The 22,676-nt window shown below is 40.0% G+C and overlaps 1 protein-coding gene across 5 annotated transcripts in view; it reads left to right on the top strand.

Moving 5' to 3' along the window:
* Nucleotides 1-22,676, top strand: part of lpp (LIM domain containing preferred translocation partner in lipoma) — a 489,494-nt gene that overhangs the window by 407,329 nt on the left and 59,489 nt on the right. For all 5 annotated transcript variants that reach the window (XM_034180670.1, XM_034180672.1, XM_034180668.1 and 2 more), the window contains one exon: nucleotides 9,558-9,727. In XM_034180670.1, coding sequence (XP_034036561.1) covers nucleotides 9,558-9,727 — 170 coding nt within the window. The remainder of the gene's footprint in view (nucleotides 1-9,557; nucleotides 9,728-22,676) is intronic.

Below are 22,676 nucleotides of genomic sequence, written 5' to 3'. Positions count from 1 at the left end.
CCGTCTAACTGATGAGCATGTGTTATGTCTTCTCCAGACTATCAGCTATTTGATAACATGACTCGTGTATGTCACATGCACCCAGGGCATGGTGAATCAGGGCACAGTGAATCAGTCTAGAAAATGATTTACTAAGCCCCAGTATCAAGTGGATGACAAATATTACTTGTTGAAGCTTATACATGTATTTTTCCAAGAATTATTTCCATAATTTGTTTATATAAACAGCTGTTTTCACGTTTGAACAGAAATTATGACAGTTGTATTTATAATAGTATAATAAAAGGATTCATATCACTATGTAAGACAGTCACACATTACATAGCTGATTTGCTGGATTATAGTTTGTATATGCATCAGCATATATTTAGTAATTTTGAAGAAATCTTTATAATCATGTGTTTTTTCATTATATTCTAAGTTTATTCTCTGTGCCCTGTGAATTAGTGTCTGGGGTACAGTGAATCAGAAATTTTAAAATTGATTTTAAACACCTGTAGACTACACTTGGGGAGAAATAAATAACAGCCTTATAAACAATAACTTGCTGTATTAACTCAACAATAGAATGACCTAAACCTAAGCATTATGTGTTTATGCATAGGTATATATATATATATATATATATATATATATATATATATATAAACTAAATGTCCAGATTTCCTCCTCCCCCAAAAAATGTAAGTGCTAATGACTAACTTGCAATGTAAGAAATAACTAAATTTGATACTGAAACCAAATTGCACAGACTAAAAAGTACTTTTCCTTCCTTCTTGCAAGAAGAATGGAAAAATAACCCCAAAAATTATCCCTGAGATCTAAAAAAAAAGTAAGTCACCAATAGGGATGGGTATCGGGAACCAGTTCGTTTTGGGTATCATTAAGAAATGATTCGATCCACTGACATCAATAGCCTTTTTGCTTAACAATTCCCTTATCAGTCCTTCAGAGCGGTCATTGTTTTTGGGGGTGTTTGTCGGGAAAATGATCATTTCTCTACGTTGATTTTACTGTCACCATGAATGAGCACACAGAATGTCTCCACGACACTTTCCTGGACATGCAGATGGATTTCTTACATTGGAAAAAAGTCATAATACATTATTTTCAAGAGATAATGGGCTTTCTATCAAATGTGCACGGTGATAGCCATTAGGGTAGACAATCTACAGTAGTGTTCAGAATAATAGTAGTGCTATGTGACTAAAAAGATTAATCCAGGTTTTGAGTATATTTCTTATTGTTACATGGGAAACAAGGTACCAGTAGATTCAGTAGATTCTCACAAATCCAACAAGACCAAAATTCATGATATGCACACTCTTAAGGCTATGAAATTGGGCTATTAGTTAGTTAAAAAAAAAAAAAAAGTAGAAAAGGGGGTGTTCATAATAATAGTAGTGTGGCATTCAGTCAGTGAGTTCATCAATTTTGTGGAACAAACAGGTGTGAATCAGGTGTCCCCTATTTAAGGATGATGCCAGCACCTGTTGAACATGCTTTTCTCTTTGAAAGCCTGAGGAAAATGGGACGTTCAAGACATTGTTCAGAAGAACAGCGTAGTTTGATTAAAAAGTTGATTGGAGAGGGGAAAACGTATGCGCAGGTGCAAAACATTATAGGCTGTTCATCTACAATGATCTCCAATGCTTTAAAATGGCCAAAAAAAAAAACAGACGCGTGGACGAAAACGGAAAACAACCATCAAAATGGATAGAAGAATAACCAGAATGACAAAGGCTCACCCATTTTATACCCAAATTATAGAGAAATGGAGGAATATTTTGTGGACTGATGACAGTAAAATTGTTCTTTTTGGGTCCAAGGGCCACAGGCAGTTTGTGAGACGACCCCCAAACTCTGAATTCAAGCCACAGTTCACAGTGAAGACAGTGAAGTATGGTGGTGCAAGCATCATGATATGGGCATGTTTCTCCTACTATGGTGTTGGGCCTATATTTTGCACACCAGGTATCATGGATCAGTTTGGATAGGTCAAAATACTTGAAGAGGTCATGTTGCCTTATGCTGAAGAGGACATGCCCTTGAAATGGGTATTTCAACAAGACAATGACCCCAAGCACACTAGTAAACAAGCAAAATCTTGGTTTCAAACCAACAAAATTAATGTTTTGGAGTGGCCTGCCCACTCCCCGGACCTAAATCCAATTGACAACTTGTGGGGTGACATCAAAAAAGCTGTTTCTGAAGCAAAACCAAGAAATGTGAATGAATTGTGGAATGTTGTTAAAGAATCTTGGAGTGGAATAACAGCCGAAAGGTGCCACAAGTTGGTTGACTCCATGCCTCGCATATGTGAAAAAATCATGAAAAACTGTGGTTATACAACTAAATACTAGTTTAGTGATTCACAGGATTGCTAAAAAAGTAGTTTGAACATCATAGTTTTGAGTTTGTAGCGTCAACAGCAGATGCTACTATTATTTTGAACACCCCCTTTTCTACTTTTTTTTTTTTTTTACTAATTGCCCAATTTCATAGCCTTAAGAGTGTGCATATCATAAATGCTTGGTCTTGTTCCATTTGTGAGAATCTACTGAATCTACTGGTACCTTGTTTCCCATGTAACAATAAGAAATATACTCAAAATCTGGATTAATCTTTTTAGTCACATAGCACTACTATTATGCTGAACACTACTGTACATATTTAATCTTGGAAATCATTCTGCAATTGGGTTAGTGCCCTGTTCAGGATTTTTTTTAACTTTGTATTTTGTTCTTCTCAGTGGAGCTGGTTGTCTTTATTTTTATTGTACTTTGAGTGAGTCTGCCTTGATGTGAGTCATCTGTTCTGTACCGATGCAGCACGCACTGTATTGCGCACTGTGCACACGCACCTCTCCTCCGAGTGTATGATCACAGAGATGTATTTCTTAGATTTTTCACAGTTATATCAATGACAACACTTAAAAGTGTGCACAAAGCTGAGCCTCTAGCAAACTGTTTCTAACAGGATGTGTTCATGATTAATAGTGCATGTGCACTGTTTACTCACAGTGGAAAGCTGCTACTGTTTTTACCGTGACTGCATCAAAATTAACAGTTATCACTTAAAAATGAGTCATCATAACACAACATCACACTTTTGTAAACTTTGCAATTAATCTGTGGCTCCATTCTTAAGATCAGCAGCTATATATATACACCCAGAGCACTTTTCTGCTCTGGGTGTGAAATGTTTAGTTATTCCTCGGCCTCCTTTAGCAGTAACGGTACTTGTAATAAGTGTAGCTTATTCGTAGCTTTGGAGGCCAGGCTGGGCGAATTGGAGACTCGGCTCCGCACCGTGGAAAATTCTACAGCTAGCCAGGCCCCTGTAGTCGGTGCGGACCAAGGTAGCTTAGCCGCCGTTAGTTCCCCCCTGGCAGATCCCGAGCAGCCGGGAAAGCAGGCCGACTGGGTGACTGTGAGGAGGAAGCGTAGCCCTAAACAGAAGCCCCGTGTACACCGCCAACCCGTTCACATCTCTAACTGTTTTTCCCCACTCGACGACACACCCGCCGAGGATCAAACTCTGGTTATTGGCGACTCTGTTTTGCGAAATGTGAAGTTAGCGACACCAGCAACCATAGTCAATTGTCTTCCGGGGGCCAGAGCAGGCAACATTGAAGGAAATTTGAAACTGCTGGCTAAGGCTAAGCGTAAATTTGGTAAGATTGTAATTCACGTCGGCAGTAATGACACCCGGTTACGCCAATCTGAGGTCACTAAAATTAACATTAAATCGGTGTGTAACTTTGCAAAAACAATGTCGGACTCTGTAGTTTTCTCTGGGCCCCTCCCCAATCGGACCGGGAGTGACATGTTTAGCCGCATGTTCTCCTTGAATTGCTGGCTGTCTGAGTGGTGTCCAAAAAATGAGGTGGGCTTCATAGATAATTGGCAAAGCTTCTGGGGAAAACATGGTCTTGTTAGGAGAGACGGCATCCATCCCACTTTGGATGGAGCAGCTCTCATTTCTAGAAATCTGGCCAACTTTCTTAAATCCTCCAAACCGTGACTATCCAGGGTTGGGACCAGGAAGCAGAGTTGTAGTCTTACACACCTCTCTGCAGCTTCTCTCCCCCTGCCATCCCCTCATTACCCCATCTTTGTAGAGACGGTGCCTGCTCCCAGACCACCAATAACCAGCAAAAATCTATTTAAGCATAAAAATTCAAAAAGAAAAAATAATATAGCACCTTCAACTGCACCACAGACTAAAACAGTTAAATGTGGTCTATTAAACATTAGGTCTCTCTCTTCTAAGTCCCTGTTGGTAAATGATATAATAATTGATCAACATATTGATTTATTCTGCCTTACAGAAACCTGGTTACAGCAGGATGAATATGTTAGTTTAAATGAGTCAACACCCCCGAGTCACACTAACTGTCAGAATGCTCATAGCACGGGCCGGGGCAGAGGATTAGCAGCAATCTTCCATTCCAGCTTATTAATTAATCAAAAACCCAGACAGAGCTTTAATTCATTTGAAAGCTTGACTCTTAGTCTTGTCCATCCAAATTGGAAGTCCCAAAAACCAGTTTTATTTGTTATTATCTATCGTCCACCTGGTCGTTACTGTGAGTTTCTCTGTGAATTTTCAGACCTTTTGTCTGACTTAGTGCTTAGCTCAGATAAGATAATTATAGTGGGCGATTTTAACATCCACACAGATGCTGAGAATGACAGCCTCAACACTGCATTTAATCTATTATTAGACTCTATTGGGTTTGCTCAAAAAGTAAATGATTCCACCCACCACTTTAATCATATCTTAGATCTTGTTCTGACTTATGGTATGGAAATAGAAGACTTAACAGTATTCCCTGAAAACTCCCTTCTGTCTGATCATTTCTTAATAACATTTACATTTACTCTGATGGACTACCCAGCAGTGGGGAATAAGTTTCATTACACTAGAAGTCTTTCAGAAAGCGCTGTAACTAGGTTTAAGGATATGATTCCTTCTTTATGTTCTCTAATGCCATATACCAACACAGTGCAGAGTAGCTACCTAAACTCTGTAAGTGAGATAGAGTATCTCGTCAATAGTTTTACATCCTCATTGAAGACAACTTTGGATGCTGTAGCTCCTCTAAAAAAGAGAGCTTTAAATCAGAAGTGCCTGACTCCGTGGTATAACTCACAAACTCGTAGCTTAAAGCAGATAACCCGTAAGTTGGAGAGGAAATGGCGTCTCACTAATTTAGAAGATCTTCACTTAGCCTGGAAAAAGAGTCTGTTGCTCTATAAAAAAGCCCTCCGTAAAGCTAGGACATCTTTCTACTCATCACTAATTGAAGAAAATAAGAACAACCCCAGGTTTCTTTTCAGCACTGTAGCCAGGCTGACAAAGAGTCAGAGCTCTATTGAGCTGAGTATTCCATTAACTTTAACTAGTAATTACTTCATGACTTTCTTTGCTAACAAAATTTTAACTATTAGAGAAAAAATTACTCATAACCATCCCAAAGACGTATCGTTATCTTTGGCTGCTTTCAGTGATGCCGGTATTTGGTTAGACTCTTTCTCTCCGATTGTTCTGTCTGAGTTATTTTCATTAGTTACTTCATCCAAACCATCAACATGTTTATTAGACCCCATTCCTACCAGGCTGCTCAAGGAAGCCCTACCATTATTTAATGCTTCGATCTTAAATATGATCAATCTATCTTTGTTAGTTGGCTATGTACCACAGGCTTTTAAGGTGGCAGTAATTAAACCATTACTTAAAAAGCCATCACTTGACCCAGCTATCTTAGCTAATTATAGGCCAATCTCCAACCTTCCTTTTCTCTCAAAAATTCTTGAAAGGGTAGTTGTAAAACAGCTAACTGATCATCTGCAGAGGAATGGTCTATTTGAAGAGTTTCAGTCAGGTTTTAGAATTCATCATAGTACAGAAACTGCATTAGTGAAGGTTACAAATGATCTTATGGCCTCGGACAGTGGACTCATCTCTGTGCTTGTTCTGTTAGACCTCAGTGCTGCTTTTGATACTGTTGACCATAAAATTTTATTACAGAGATTAGAGCATGCCATAGGTATTAAAGGCACTGCGCTGCGGTGGTTTGAATCATATTTGTCTAATAGATTACAATTTGTTCATGTAAATGGGGAACCTTCTTCACAGACTAAAGTTAATTATGGAGTTCCTCAAGGTTCTGTGCTAGGACCAATTTTATTCACTTTATACATGCTTCCCTTAGGCAGTATTATTAGACGGTATTGCTTAAATTTTCATTGTTACGCAGATGATACCCAGCTTTATCTATCCATGAAGCCAGAGGACACACACCAATTAGCTAAACTGCAGGATTGTCTTACAGACATAAAGACATGGATGACCTCTAATTTCCTGCTTTTAAACTCAGATAAAACTGAAGTTATTGTACTTGGCCCCACAAATCTTAGAAACATGGTGTCTAACCAGATCCTTACTCTGGATGTCATTCAAAGCGCATATTAAACAAATATGTAGGACTGCTTTTTTGCATTTACGCAATATCTCTAAAATCAGAAAGGTCTTGTCTCAGAGTGATGCTGAAAAACTAATTCATGCATTTATTTCCTCTAGGCTGGACTATTGTAATTCATTATTATCAGGTTGTCCTAAAAGTTCCCTAAAAAGCCTTCAGTTAATTCAAAATGCTGCAGCTAGAGTACTGACGGGGACTAGAAGGAGAGAGCATATCTCACCCATATTGGCCTCTCTTCATTGGCTTCCTGTTAATTCTAGAATAGAATTTAAAATTCTTCTTCTTACTTATAAGGTTTTGAATAATCAGGTCCCATCTTATCTTAGGGACCTCGTAGTACCATATCACCCCAATAGAGCGCTTTGCTCTCAGACTGCAGGCTTACTTGTAGTTCCTAGGGTTTGTAAGAGTAGAATGGGAGGCAGAGCCTTCAGCTTTCAGGCTCCTCTCCTGTGGAACCAGCTCCCAATTCAGATCAGGGAGACAGACACCCTCTCTACTTTTAAGATTAGGCTTAAAACTTTCCTTTTTGCTAAAGCTTATAGTTAGGGCTGGATCAGGTGACCCTGAACCATCCCTTAGTTATGCTGCTATAGACGTAGACTGCTGGGGGGTTCCCATGATGCACTGTTTCTTTCTCTTTTTGCTCTGTATGCACCACTCTGCATTTAATCATTAGTGATCGATCTCTGCTCCCCTCCACAGCATGTCTTTTTCCTGGTTCTCTCCCTCAGCCCCAACCAGTCCCAGCAGAAGACTGCCCCTCCCTGAGCCTGGTTCTGCTGGAGGTTTCTTCCTGTTAAAAGGGAGTTTTTCCTTCCCACTGTAGCCAAGTGCTTGCTCACAGGGGGTCGTTTTTGACCGTTGGGGTTTTACATAATTATTGTATGGCCTTGCCTTACAATATAAAGCGCCTTGGGGCAACTGTTTGTTGTGATTTGGCGCTATATAAAAAAATTGATTGAATTGATTGATTATATTCCATTCAAGTGCACGCTGGGACATTTTCCTCAAAGCTATGCAAACACTCAGAAATACTTGGAAATATTATGATTTCGGTGCAACATGTCATTTAAAACATAGAAGAATGGAAATAATTAACACAAGAATGAAAGTGTGTCTCCGTACCTGAAAAATTTTAATTTCCATTCTGCTTTCTTCATAAAAGTCTCCCTGTTCACTGTCAGAGGGGCTACAGCATTGTTGTTAGCCTGTCTGATCGATCCTGATTTCATTGCCCCGCACGGTCTGTGGTCCCCGCCAAAACGAAACAAAAATGCAGAGATCGTCCTCTGATCATCAAGCTTCATGTAATGCTTATGTTTTGTCATGGTTTGTGTCATCGGGATGTAAACAGGATAAAATAAAGAGCTGAAGTTGTTTATGTGAAATTTCCCTGCAAAAATGGGTTTGCGCCCAGTCATATTTCCACCAAGTCTCATGCTAAAACATCACAAGATGACAGCACAGTATAGTTATGCTGAATGGCAGTATAACAGCACAGCACTATTATTCTATTGTCTGGGGAGAACCCTATATTTCATCAGAATCACTTTATTATTATTATTTAATAATAATATTAATTATTATAATAATTATAATAATTATTATAATATTATTATTTAAAACTTAGGGGAAAAGCTGTTTGCTGTTCCCAGAATCTGTTAAACTAAAGGCACCTTGACATTTGCACAAATTTGATCTCTGCACTGGTACACAATCTGGTGTGCCAGTGAGTAAAGTAAACTGTACATTAGCTGTGTGCAGCTGCATGTCAATGTTCAAAACTTCTGGCATGCATTATTTTCATGAACTAGTCATGAACATTACGCAAGTGTCAAGATGCCTTAAATTTCTACTCCTTGGCTGAACTGCAAAGTCTTGAATACCTCTGCTGAGGCAAACAGTAGCATAACAAACATTTAGCAGATCTACAACTGAACTGCAAGCTGGAGGAATGAGAAGAGCACAGAAAGAACAAGAAGAACAGGGAGATGCTGCTCCTTGTTGAATGGAACATTTCATCTTTCACCTCATGCAATATTCTTACCATTGCACTCATTGGTAACATGTGGCTTGTTTGTTCTCTCCCCCCTGTGTAAGTCACATTGCAGTATAAGCGCAGAACCCCCTCCCCAAACTAGTTTTCAAAAAACCTGCGCCTTATACTCCAGAAAATTCACTAGATGATTCCAAGCATGCAAACTGTTCAATTATCTAACTTTGACATGTGTGTACTTGGACAGTGTCGGGCTGCAGTGTTCTTCACGATTGCTGTCTCAGATGTACTCAAAGGTTTCTCAACCATATTTACTTCACTTTGACAATCCCAATCAGACAGGCTTTGTGATCTTTTCCCATCATATTTCTGCTCTTTAGACTGTTTGAAGGCTGTCAGAACCAAAGTTGCGTCAGGTAATTTAAATTTATTTTGGCTCTTTTATCAACCATAAGTGCTAGCTTTATTCTTTAAGCCGTAAACAAGACAAAGAGTATGTACCACATCGCGAACATTATTAACACACTGGTACAGTGTATGCAGTAGTTATCGCTTCAGTGGACAGCAGGGGCCAAAACAAAGGCTCGACTTTTCCGCCACTCCGTTCTGTCTGTGTTCAATGATGACGCTGTCCAGCACATTTAATCTCGGTTCAGTTTTATGAAGCGCCAACTGCGGTCAAAGACAATGGTTCAGTGTCTCGATACATGGGTTCGGGATTTAACAACCAATCACTCTGTGCTGCTCTTCTCATTAGCTTATATGCTGAAGTATGTTGCCATCATTTATGATAGATGCCCGTTGTGATTTAGATGGTTTTGGTTGGTACTGTAGGGTAAATTTAATCAGGTTTGTGTTGTATCAGTTGTGCATCTGTGGGTGTGTGGATGTAGTTGCACTTTTCAGCACACTTGTGTGAATAGTTGTTTGGATGTTGTTTTCACTGAGCGCAGACATGCAGTGGTGCTTGCTGAAGATGACTGTTGTACTGATATTTGTTACCTGACTTCAAATATCTGTGGATCAGCAAATCTGGGCTCAGCCTCTTCTCCTTTTTCCTCTCCGCAGGGCGCTGTGCCAGCTGTGGAGAGAATGTAGTGGGAGAAGGTACGGGCTGCACCGCCATGGACCAGGTCTTCCACGTCGACTGCTTTGTCTGCATGACTTGCAACAGCAAGCTGCGTGGCAAGCCCTTCTACGCTGTGGAGAAAAAGGCCTACTGTGAGCCTTGCTATATTGTGAGTGATTTTTGATTCCTTTCCACCTTTAAAGACACTCGAGTGATTCATATTTCATTCTGCCACAATGGGCTGTCACCTCTCACAACACACCTGAACCAATTTTTCTTTATACAACCCCTGGCAATAATTATGGAATCACCGGCCTCGGAGGATGTTCATTCAGTTGTTTAATTTTGTAGAAAAAAAAACAGATCACAGACATGACACAAAACTAAAGTCTTTTCAAATGGCAACTTTCTGGCTTTAAGAAACACTATAAGAAATCAGGAAAAAAAATTGTGGCAGTCAGTAACGGTTACTTTTTTAGACCTAGCAGAGGGAAAAAAATATGGACTCACTCAGTTCTGAGGAATAAATTATGGAATTACCCTGTAAATTTTCATCCCCAAAACTAACACCTGCATCAAATCAGATCTGCTCGTTAGTCTGCATCTAAAAAGGAGTGATCACTCCTTGGAGAGCTGTTGCACCAAGTGGACTGACATGAATCATGGCTCCAACACGAGAGATGTCAATTGAAACAAAGGAGAGGATTATCAAACTCTTAAGAGGGTAAATCATCACGCAGTGTTGCAAAAGATGTTGGTTGTTCACAGTGAGCTGTGTCTAAACTCTGGACCAAATACAAACAACATGGGAAGGTTGTTAAAGGCAAACATACTGGTAGACCAAGGAAGACATCAAAGCATCAAGACAGAAAACTTAAAGCAGTATGTCTCAAAAATCAAAAATGTACAACAAAACAAATGAGGAACGAATGGGAGGAAACTGGAGTCAACGTCTGTGACTGAACTGTAAGAAACCGCCTAAAGGAAATGGGATTTACATACAGAAAAGCTAAACGAAAGCCATCATTAACACCTAAACAGAAAAAACAAGGTTACAATGGGCTAAAGAAAAGCAATCGTGGACTGTGGATGACTGGATGAAAGTCATATTCAGTGATGAATCTCGAATCTGCATTGGGCAAGGTGATGATGCTGGAACTTTTGTTTGGTGCCGTTCCAATGAGATTTATAAAGATGACTGCCTGAAGAGAACATGTAAATTTCCACAGTCATTGATGATATGGGGCTGCATGTCAGGTAAAGGCACTGGGGAGATGGCTGTCATTACATCATCAATAAATGCACAAGTTTACGTTGATATTTTGGACATTTTTCTTATCCCATCAATTGAAAGGATGTTTGGGGATGATGAAATCATTTTTCAAGATGATAATGCATCTTGCCATAAAGCAAAAACTGTGAAAACATTCCTTGCAAAAAAGACTCATAGGGTCAATGTCATGGCCTGCAAATAGTCCGGATCTTAATCCAATTGAAAATCTTTGGTGGAAGTTGAAGAAAATGGTCCATGACAAGGCTCCAACCTGCAAAGCTGATCTGGCAACAGCAATCAGAGAAAGTTGGAGCCAGATTGATGAAGAGTACTGTTTGTCACTCATTAAGTCCATGCCTCAGAGACTGCAAGCTGTTATAAAAGCCAGGCGTGGTGCAACAATATACTAATGATGTGTTGGAGCGTTCTTTTGTTTTTCATGATTCCATAATTTTTTCCTCAGAATTGAGTGAGTCCATATTTTTTTTCCCTCTGCTTGTTCTAAAAAAGTAACCGTAACCGTACAGCAGATAACTGTAACAATTGTTCAAATCCAGTTACAAGAACCAAAATTTAACTATGTATACCTTTTGGTACATATTGTAGAAAAAATGTTAGCCTTTTGAATTTTAAATAGGGGGCCAAGTAGGGGTCAATTGAAGAACTGCATAGGGGTAAAAAAAAATATTTTAATCTTATTGAAAGCTGTACTACATTATGTGTCTGATTACAAAGATTCCAAAAAGGTATAGTTTGGACAATCTATAACTGAATGTTCTGGAGTTTTGGGGTAAAAACAGCAAGAATGGTGACAAAGGTCAGTTTCAGTTTGTACAGGGATCAAACGTTAAAGTTGCTCCAGTTTTGGTAAAACGTGGTGCAAATTATTGGTTGAACTAATAGGATTAACAAATGGAATAGTTCTGACTGTGTTGAATGTTTGGTCTCCAAAGTAAAGGACAAACAATGTCAACGTCCATTGGATTCTATGACATGTGACATATGTTACCCCGTAACATAACTAAGCATGACACATGGTGCAAACTATTCCTTTTTAAAATCCTACTAACTCGACCAATAATTTGCATCATGTTTTACCATAATTTGGAGCAACTTTAACTTTTGACCCCGTCCAAACTGAAAGTGACCTTTGTCGCCATGCTTGCTGTTTTTACCCCATAACTCCAGAACATTCAGTCACAGATAGTCCAAACTATAGTCATGATAAAATTACATTTTTTTAACTCTTCTTCTGAACCTAATTTTAAACATTTATTCCCTGTTCAGTGATTCATGTTTGACTGTAATATTTTTTTTCTGGCTTTTCTGACAAAATGCGTTAAAAGTTCATATTGATGAATGAATTGGTGAATACTAATGCAGAAACAGGCACATGTCCGTCTGCTTGGATTTTGTGTTTGTTCTGTCTTGGGTTCGCTTGTGTTAGTCAGTTCTGCCAAACCAAAGCCGCAGTCATATTTCTTTGTCTAGTAAGGACTGTCTTGGTTATGTGTTATTATGTAGGTAATAGACATTTTAGGTTTGATGTACCCAGGCTTTTTGGTAAAATGCAATGAGAGAATGGCTGGATAAGTCCATTCTCTCTAGTTTAACACACTAATGTAAAAACAATAAATACTATCATCTTGTAACTCACCATATTAAAAGGGCATAAAATGAAGATAACCTGATTGGATGGTAGTTAACTTTGATTCACCAGATGAATCAAAAAAGCAAGTTTGTTTTGCTTATCCAGTATACCATACACCTGTCTGCCACCAGCTGAACACTGCCACCTGCTAGGTATGTCTGCATTTGTTGCAGGAAATAATTTTCTCATCATGTCCATGGTGGAAATTAGGAGCAAGTGGTTGAAATGAGCTTCGTTATCAGTTTTTCATCAAAGCCTAGGTCTGTTATCCACCAAGTACATCACTGCTTGGAAATAAATAAAGCAAAAAAGCTGTAAAATCATGAAAAGTTTATCAGTATTAAGTAATTTACAGTAAAGACCACTAAGAATTAAAAACTAAATTCTTCCTTCTTGTCCAAGAGACTGAGACAGGAACTTATTACCTGGCCTGTGTGAATGGGGCCAGAGCAGCTCATTTGTGTTTTGTTGTAAGTCATTATTGTGTTTTTGTTGTGTTGTCTGTCCATCAACACATATGCATTACACTTTAAGTCAGGAATAGATACTAATGGGGGTGTGATTCTTCCGGATAAATCTGGAAATCCAGCTTTTCCAGCCTAAAAATGAAGCTCTTGTGAATCATGCAAATCCATTTTTTTTTTTTTTTTTTTTTTTTTGGCATTGGGCGGGTCAAGTGCACACAGTCTGTGAGTCATAACCACAAAATTAGGAGCAAAAAAAAAAAAAAAAAACAGAAAAATGAGTGATGGACATCACCCTGCTGGGAGGAGCTTTTTGTTTCAGTGACTGTTCGGAGTGCAGGTGGGCGCACCATGTTGGTTTGCAAACCACCAATAAACTCGAAAGAAGTTATGCAGCCAGGCGGAGCCAGACACCCACAGACCCTTTAGTGAGAGACGGCAATTGGTGTGATTGAGCAGGCACACACAATTTGAAATTCTTCTCTTTTGGATATATACACACACCCACTTTGAGCAATGGAGCTTCTGGCAATTTGTCTGACGTGAGTGACTTATTGAAAATAAATTGCAACGTTAGTGCACCACTGTTTTGTCAGCTAACGTTAGCTTAGCCTAAGCTGCACAATCAATGGGTCCAACGCTTTACCCAGACTGACTCCAAATATTACTAAATTAAGTACTTTTATTTATTTATGGTGCTTTCTTGTGGCGTTTTGGAAATGCGGAAATGCACTCCTTCTTAAAACGTGCCCCTATGAGGAAATCAAGCGCACCCTGTCGTCGTCTTTTTCTTCTATGGCATTTAACAGCAGTTGGCATCCTTATTGTTGCATTGCTGCCACCTTCTGCATTAGTCCGTCTAAATCCTCTCCATGAGTCCAGTGTCTTTCAAATATTTAAAAACCCAACACTTCCCTCTCCCACTTTACCCTATGTCTAAAATACTTCGTACAGGAACTTCTTTCAGGCCTGTTCTTCTAAATTCTAAGAGAAGTTCTTGCCTTTCTCTGGAATATTTATTACAATACATGAGAACATGCTGCACTGTCGCTGGCTATGGACATTCCAAACACAGTCCATCCTGATGCTTTCCTAGGAGGAAGACAGTACTGTTCAACAAAGTATGACCAATTCTCAGTCTAGCAGTAGTGACTTCATCCTTTCTTTCCCACCTGTTTCTTATAGAATCTGTCACTCTACTAGCTATTGAAAATAAATGCCTACCCTTAGTCTCCGGCTCCCAGCATTTTTGCCATTGTGTTAATTTGCTTTGGAAAGATTGATACTGATATCTATGTTTTCATTTGTCATAGCTTTTTTGGCCAACCTATCCACCTTATTTGTTGGGATACCTATATTTGCTGGAACCCACATCAGTCTTATCCTAACCCTTTCTCAACCCACATTCGTAATTGCCAAAACAGTGTCTTAATGAGGTCTTGTCAACTCTTGGATGAAAATGTCCCAATACTATTGATAGCTGACACAGAGTCAGTTCAGTGTGCACTGTTTTGCACTGCTTACACTGTATTTTATTAAATGTATTTAAGTAATATTACTCTGTGTGTGTGGGCGGGGGTCGCCACGTTATGGGAGGTGCGTTGTATATTTTCCTGCTTTTTTGTCCTTTGCCAGTTGCAGTTATGACTAAGCAGTTGAATCGTTTTGCTTTTCATGTTTTTATTACATTTTTTGTGCCAGTGTCACCGACTGAATGGTTCCCCCTAAAAAACGGTGCCCCCTGCCTTCACTGCTTATGTGTCATTTCAGATTGTCAGCAGCAATTCACCAATTATCGCCTCATTTCTGCTTAAGACTGCACTCCACATAAATTCAGCATTATTTCATAATACAAGATGGGGGAGTGATCAGAGCGCCACAGTACTACGTCCGAGTCTGACTCTGAGTCTAACTCGCTCCACCCAAAGCGATCAAAGGGAATAATGTGATTATTAACCATCAGATGACAAAGTAAAACCTCTTAAATCATTCTAAAGTCAGTTTTAAGCAAAAATGCGCTGAGAATCTGTGAATTGCTGCTGACGGTCCGAAATGATGCATGTGTAGTTAAAGCAGGGGGACCACTTTTTCGGTCAGAGACACTGGGTCATTGTACCAAGTCTGGTGGCATTGTTTACATTCGCAACCATAGACTGTATTTTTACTGGACAAAGCCTGCATGACATCACCCCTAGATTTTCTATAGAGACCAGGAACAGCCAAAATGAGGCCCATATCTGAGCTTTGCCATGTTGGCAGCAGTGGCAGTGCCGACTTTGTCGAGGACATGACAAACTGGATAATGAGGTAGAGTGTGGGTTGCTCCGTTGTCTGAAGAAAGAAGCCTGAACACGCCCCTGTCTTGCATTCCGAACCTGCTAACCTGACAGGTTAACCTCAGTTTAGGTGTTTATTAAATCGTGTTTTTGACGCTTTGCTTTGATGTGGGCATAAAAAGTTATGAGCCACTTATTTTCTCAGGAATCGTGCATTAAAGGGATATAACTGATCAGGCTACCGATAGCTGCTAAAAGTACTAACACTGTTGGCATACAACATTAAACAAGACAAGAATTTACCTCAGTGTGAATGTTGCAGTACAGATGTCTTATATGATCTGTTAGGACACAGCAATCCATAATTTTCCGTGTGTTTATAATAAAATGCTCAGAACGACAGTTACAGCCCTCCACAACAGCTCGCGGCCACTGCCTCCAACTCATGGGCCACTTTGTGGTGCAGTTCAGGAACTACCACCTTCTCTTGAATGTGAATAAGGAAATGGTGGTAGATTTTAGGGCTACGTTGAGCACCGTTTCCAAACTGGGGGAAGAGGGGGAGGTGGTAGAGAACTCTAAATACTTGTGCATTCATATTGATGATAAGACTGGAGGTACATTGTTGAACACAGTTTTCAATAAAGGTCAGATTGGGTTTTGTTTTTTGAGGAAGCTCAGCTGTAATCTGTGCAGCAAGGTGTAGATCTGGCAGTTTTCTTCTCTGCCATCTGTTGTGGCAGAGAAGCATCAGAACCAGTGACTAAAAAACTGAGCAAGCTGATTAAGGAGGTTGGCTCTGTGCTGGGTGCTGAAGCCCGTGGACTTGATGGTGGAGAGAAGAATGCTCTACAAACTGCTTAATATAATATCTTACATCACCTGCACATCACCTCAATTGAGGGTCACACTACAGAACTTTTTTTTCCTTCCCACCTGCCAGTCTCACTTTGATTACTCCCCTCTGAGCAGACAGAGGACAATATTCTGTTGAGCTACAGTATACTTCTTACCTCTATATTTACACATATGTTTGATGGTGCAGTCTAAGCTATATTTTATCTTGTTTATTTCTCTGGAACTATATAATAATAGAACTTTCCACAAATTTTGATTGTTATTTATTTTATTCTATTTGTTTGTCTGGCAGTAGTTAGTCTGCACACATATCTTGGACATACTATGCCTCTGTACCTACCTCAGGCTGTGTTTGTTTGTTAATATGTGTGGTGTACGTCTTTTTATGTGTTAGTTGCTGCTGGAACACTGTAATTTCCATTCTGGGATGAATCAAGTATATTTAATCAAATTTTATAATCATCTTCTTCTTTTTGGCTGCTTTCGTTAAGGGTTACCACAACAGATCAGCAATTTCCATCTCACCCCGTCCTCTGCATCTTCCTCTGTCACGCTAACCACTGGCATGTCTTCCAACAGCGCATCCATAAACTTCCTCTTTGGCCTCAGTCTTCTCCTCCTGCCTGGTGGCTCCATTGTCAGCATCCTTCTCCCTATATGTGCTGAGTCCCTCCTCCGTCCATGACCAGACCATCTCAATCTCGCGACACTGACTTTGACTCCAAACCATCCCATCTGTGTTCATTCCTAGTCCTGTCCATCCTTTTCAATCCCAATGGAAATCGCAATATCTCTAGCTCTGCCTCCTGTCTTTTTGTTAGTGCCACATCTCTAAACCATATAACATAGCTGGTTTCACTACTGTCTTGTAAACGTTCCCCTTCAGTCTTGCAGATAGTCTGATGTAACAAATTACTCCTGCCACCTTTCTCCACCCACTTCACCCTGCGTGCAGTCTTCTTCACCTCTCTACCACAGTCTCCATTACTTTGGGTAGTTGACCCTGTGTTGTTCCTATCTTAATGATGAAACATCATTTGATTTCCTCTGCTCGTCTCCCCTCACTAACATTAGCATTTCCATAACTACATAGGTCCCTCTGCTGGTCACATATGGTATCACAGTTGATTCACTGCGTATCAACACAGACCCCAAGTATTTAAACTCATCTGCCTTAACCACCCTACTACTTGTAACTGCATTATTCCACTGGGCTCCCTCTCATTCACACACATTGTACTCAGTCTTGCTCTTACTAGCTTTCATTCCTCTTCTTTCCAGGGCATATCTCCACCTGTCTAGGCTTGGTTCAATCTGCTGTCTATTCTCATTACAGATCACAATGTCATCTGCAGACATCAGAGTCCACAATCGAATCTCAGTCTAATGAAAATAATTCTCTCTCATTACTAAGTTTTACCTTTTACCCTTTGAATCCCACAATGCACTGGTGGGTATTAAAGAAATATTTTCAGAAATTGGGTTTTGTGTAATGGCACCTCCTCTGATTGTAGGGACATGAAGTTTGGGGTTCCTCAGGGATCCATTTTAGGCCCCCTGCTTTTTTCCCTTTATGTAGCACCCCTTGGGAATATACTGCGGCGCTTTGGGATTCCCTTTCATTGCTATGCTGATGACACTCAATTGTACATGCCAATAACTGCTGGTAATCTCACTCACATAAAATCTTTGGAAGATTGCCTTGCATCAGTAAGAAGTTGGATGTCTAGTAACTTCCTACTTTTAAATTCTGATAAGACTGAAGTTATGGTTCTTGGTCCAGCTAGGTATCGGCATCAATTTGATCAGCTAGCACTTAGCTTAGGTTCGTGTGTTATACATCATACGGATAAAGTGAGGAACCTTGGAGTAATTTTTGATCCTACGTTGTCCTTTGACCTCCACATTAGAGACATTATGAGGACTGCTTTCTTCCATTTGCGAAATATAGCGAAGATTCGTCCCATCCTGTCTATGGCTGATGCTGAGACTTTGATTCATGCATTTGTCTCTTCTAGATTGGACTACTGTAATGCTCTATTTTCTGGCTTACCGCAGTCCAGGATTAGGGGTCTTCAACTGGTTCAAAACACTGCTGCCAGACTTTTGACACAAATCAGAAAGTTTGACCACATTACGCCAGTTTTGGCGTCCCTGCACTGGCTTCTTGTTCCTGCAAGATTGGATTTTAAAGTACTGTTATTAGTTTATAAAATTGTTCATGGACTTGCACCTCCCTATCTGGCTGACCTGGTAAGCCCCTATGTACCAGCTCGGGCCCTGCGTTCTCAGGGTGCAGGACTTCTGTGTGTTCCCAGGGTGAATAAAATGTCTGCCGGTCACAGAGCTTTCTCTTACCGTGCCCCAGCTCTGTGGAACGATGTCCCGGCACACATTCGGCAGTCGGATACTGTGGAGACTTTTAAGTCACGTTTAAAGACTCATTTGTTTTCCCTGTTTTATCATTAGTGTTATGATGTGTTTTTATTCTTGTATTCTTTTATGGTTGTCTTTCTTTTATGGTCATCTTTTTATTGTGTTTTAAATTTTTAATTGTTTTTTATGTTGTGTGAAGCGCCTTGAGATGATTTCATCGTGAATTGGCGCTATATAAATTAATACATTTGAAATTTTGAAATTTGGGTGTACAGACATTACTAAGATTTCACATTTCTGATACCAAAGTAGAGGCAGTGGATTTGGTCAGTGACAGCTTTTATTATGTAGTATAGAGCAGGAATGTAATAGCAATAGGCCGCTAACCCTATGTCATGGCTCAGCGTCTGTTGCAGGGCTTTATACCCATTTGCCCGCTGGCCCAGTGCTGATTTGGCCCATTTTCAGGCCGTTATGGGCCGGTACAATTTATCAAATGATGGCCCGCTTGGGCCACTACAAAAATACGCAAAATTCTATTTATTTTACCATATTTTGTGGCGGCAAAGTCGAATTTCTTCACATCTCCGTTTCGCCAAACTCCACCGAGTCAGCCATGTTTGTTTTGGTCTCGCACCACGCTCCATGCTCCTGCAGAATCTTGCGCACATTGAAATGTATGTTGTCGATGCATGGAGCGTGCGTTAGGCCGTTTCCGTCACTGGTGTTCGGCAATGCACGGGAAGCTGCAGGAAAGGAAGACGAACAAGACGCAGATTTAACAGAACGCTTTGAATTTTGAATTGAAATATGTTTAAAGTACAACCACCCAAACCCAGACACCAACCAGGAAAGAGTTTTGCTGAAGGAATTGGCCAGAAGAGGAAGCTTAGTGATGATGAGTTAAGGGAGAGAGACAGGCTATATGAAAGAAAGAAGAGGAAGAGAGGTTTCGTCTCAACCTGGCCACAGAAATGGCTCTGGCTTGGTCATGACCAAGAGAAGAATGAGGTTTTCTGCCAAATCTGCAGGGCCTGTCCATCGTATGCTGACAAGTAAAGTATATGCTTGGTCCTGGTAGACCCTGGCTGTTTTGAAGCTAGTTTAAAAGTCAAGCCACCTTGCCTTTGTGGAAACCCCACAGTGACAACTTTAGCAAAGGAGCCAAGCATAATTTTTTCAATTTTTAGATCTATGACTCCAATCCAGACAAGGCATACTTTTTAGTTTTGATATGGACCTACATCTGTATTTTACATTTCTGACTGTGAGTTAGCCAACTCTGAGGGTTGCTAAAAGATGCCCTCTAAATTTTATGGGAGTCACTTTATTTTTTTTTTTACACTTGAGAATGCCCTCTGATAAATTCTATTTTTTTTAACTTCATGGTCCATAGACTATTTTATGTTTTTTTTCTGGATTGGTTTGTATTATATAGGCAGTTTTATTTGCAGGAATTCATGGTGGAATATCATGAACTCTCACCTGCAAACTATGGGCCAGTGCTCCTACACTGTGGGCCACTAAGTTCTAAATTCTATTGGCCCTGTGGGCCAGTGGGGAAAATTGGTTTATGTCAATCCCTGTGTTGTAGTCATCGGCATCTGTTCATTGCAATAGCTCAAAAACCTTCTAACGTTTTCTAATTTGGCAAGGGCATAATATGGGTCATTGACATTGTTCCTGTCTAAAAATCATAATTGTAGATTCATTCCTTTGGAAATGGCAACCAGTTTTATGCCAGAAATAGTCATTTTGAGCACTTAGACAATTTTCTCAAAAACTATGTGATTTTTGTTTGTTTTTTTTGTTTGTTTTTTTCGAATATGTCAAGGGCGTAAAATGGGTCATTGACATATTTCATGTTAAAAAATTATAGTCATTTTTCCTTTGGAAAACGACAGCCATTTTATGCCAAAAACAGCCAATTTGGGTATTCGGACCCAATTTTCCCAAAAACTGTCCGATAACTTTTCTTTTAATTTAACAAGGGCACAATGTTGGTCATTGACATTGTTCCTGTCCCAAAATTATTTGCATAGATTCGTTCATTTTGAAATTGGAAATGGCAACCATTTTTATGCCGAAAATGACCACTTTGTTTTGGGCTTTAATTGAGCTGCTAACCCACAGGGCCCCTGGCACTGTTGTTTAAGTTATGTGGACAGTGTGTATTGAAGCCCTAGGGAAAATTAAGTCATTGTTTCAGTAAGGCTATCTATAAAGTTTTAAAAATGTGTAATTTCAAAAAGTAGATTTAGTGAAGTAAAGGTACACACATTTAGCTCTGACCAAATGTTTTCAATGCTGAGAAGAAGCAGTTTACGCTTGAGTTCTTTGTACCTTATACATCAACATTAAATAGCCATTAACTTCTGCTTGCTAAGACTGTTTGTGATATAAATCAATAATGCCTTTTTTATTCATTCATTCATTTTTTGCTGCTTATCTGTGTCTTGGTGGCAGTAGACCAAGCAGCTCATCCCACATTTGCCTATCCTCATTCAAGTCCTCTAACTCTTCCTGGGGAATCCCAAGGTGTCCAAGCCATCTGGGAAATATAATCCTTCCAGTGTGTTCTGGGGCCTCCTTCCAGTTGGACATGCATGGAAGATCTTCCTAAGGAGACGGCCAGGGGCATTCTCACCAGATGGCCAATCCACCCCAGCTGGACTGACATCTTATTGGTGTGGAGGGGTTTGTGGGGCATTAGCTCCTGTTAGGACCTCCCTTGGCAAATGGGTCCCAGGTGAGGAGAAGGATAAAAGGGAAATTCAGAAAGGCCCTTTATGATGTACACAAGTAAGGAAGGAGTCACCTCAGACAGATTAGGGAAACCTTGGCCCCTTCCTGTAGCCAGGCCTGGAGGAGGGGTAGCTCACAGGCAAGTGCCTGGTGGGCAGGTCTTTATCCACGGGGCTCAATCGGGCTCAGCCCCCCCCCCCCCCCCCCCAAAAAAAAAGTGTCACATTCATGTGGGCTCACCATCCGCAAGGAGAGAGTAAAGGGTCTGGTGCACTGTTCTACGGGGAGAGAACAGGGGAAAATGTCCACACGATCTGACACTTGGCTATGCCTTGCTTAATTTTATTTATTGAGCTTGTATTATATAAGAAATTAGTTTAATTTGTTAAATCAAATTTTTTAATTATATTTTTTGTTTCAGTAATTGGTTTCTTTCATAAAGACTTTCAGTGCAGGCAGAAAAAACATGTTGACTTTAATTTCACTTCCCCTCACAGCCTACATGCTTATATCTTATAGCCACGCAGTACTTTTTGTTTGTTTTTACACTGTTGTTTGAGCAACAGGGGATTGGATTGACTTTGTCAGATATGCTGTTTGAAAGGCCTGACAGATGCAGCTCTGAAAGGTGAATGATTGAAAGTGAATGTTTGATTCAGTGATTTCTGTCAAGGCCTTTCCCTTTCTTCAGTCTGTGAAATGTCATAATCACCTGTTGAAGTTAAGATCACTGTGATGTCATAAATATTGGTGCTTATTTCAGTCACAGTTAATTCTTAATAGGTGAGCAAACATGTTGATGCTAGTCCCTTTATTTCGGCCAGTTGGAATTGACTTGAAGTAATCTGGTGCAATTATCTAAATGATCTAACTTTATCTAAATGATAAATTATGATCAGTTACTTCAGTCATCAAATTTCAGTGTAGCTAATTAATGAGAGCAAAGCATGTGTGAGTATATGCATGTTTGTCAAACATGCTGAGGTTTTCTGAGAGTTGAGCTGCTCATGGTACCATTTTTTACTAAAGTAAAAGAAATGTACCTGTCTTCAACAGCACTTATTGTGGTTAGGGATGTAGTGTGTTGGTTGTCGACCAACGTGGTCGACATTAATGTGTGTGCATAGTAGTAAGTGAAGCACACTCAATACCTCACATCGGGGTGAATGTGAGGCATTATCTGTAAAGCACTTTAAGCATCTGATGCAGATGGAAACGCGCTATATAAATGCAGTCAATTTCAATACACTATGCAGTCATATCCTGTGTCAAAACGTGGTAAAACAGGGAGTCTCTGTCCACCAGCTACTTAACTCTGCACTACGGGATGCTCGTGGCAGGAAGCGGAAAGCACTCACAGCGCCTCATACTCATAGCCATTGTCACAATGTTAGAGCTCCAAATGGTGCTGTAGCAGGTAGTGGAAACACTCACACTACAACGGCCAAAGTCAACGCGGTATGTCCCGGCTACAG

Source organism: Thalassophryne amazonica, chromosome 10 (assembly GCF_902500255.1).
Source record: "Thalassophryne amazonica chromosome 10, fThaAma1.1, whole genome shotgun sequence".
Classification (NCBI taxonomy): Eukaryota; Metazoa; Chordata; class Actinopteri; order Batrachoidiformes; family Batrachoididae; genus Thalassophryne; species Thalassophryne amazonica.
The sequence above is the reverse complement of the archived record's forward strand: the minus strand, read 5'-3'. Positions and strand labels throughout refer to the sequence as shown.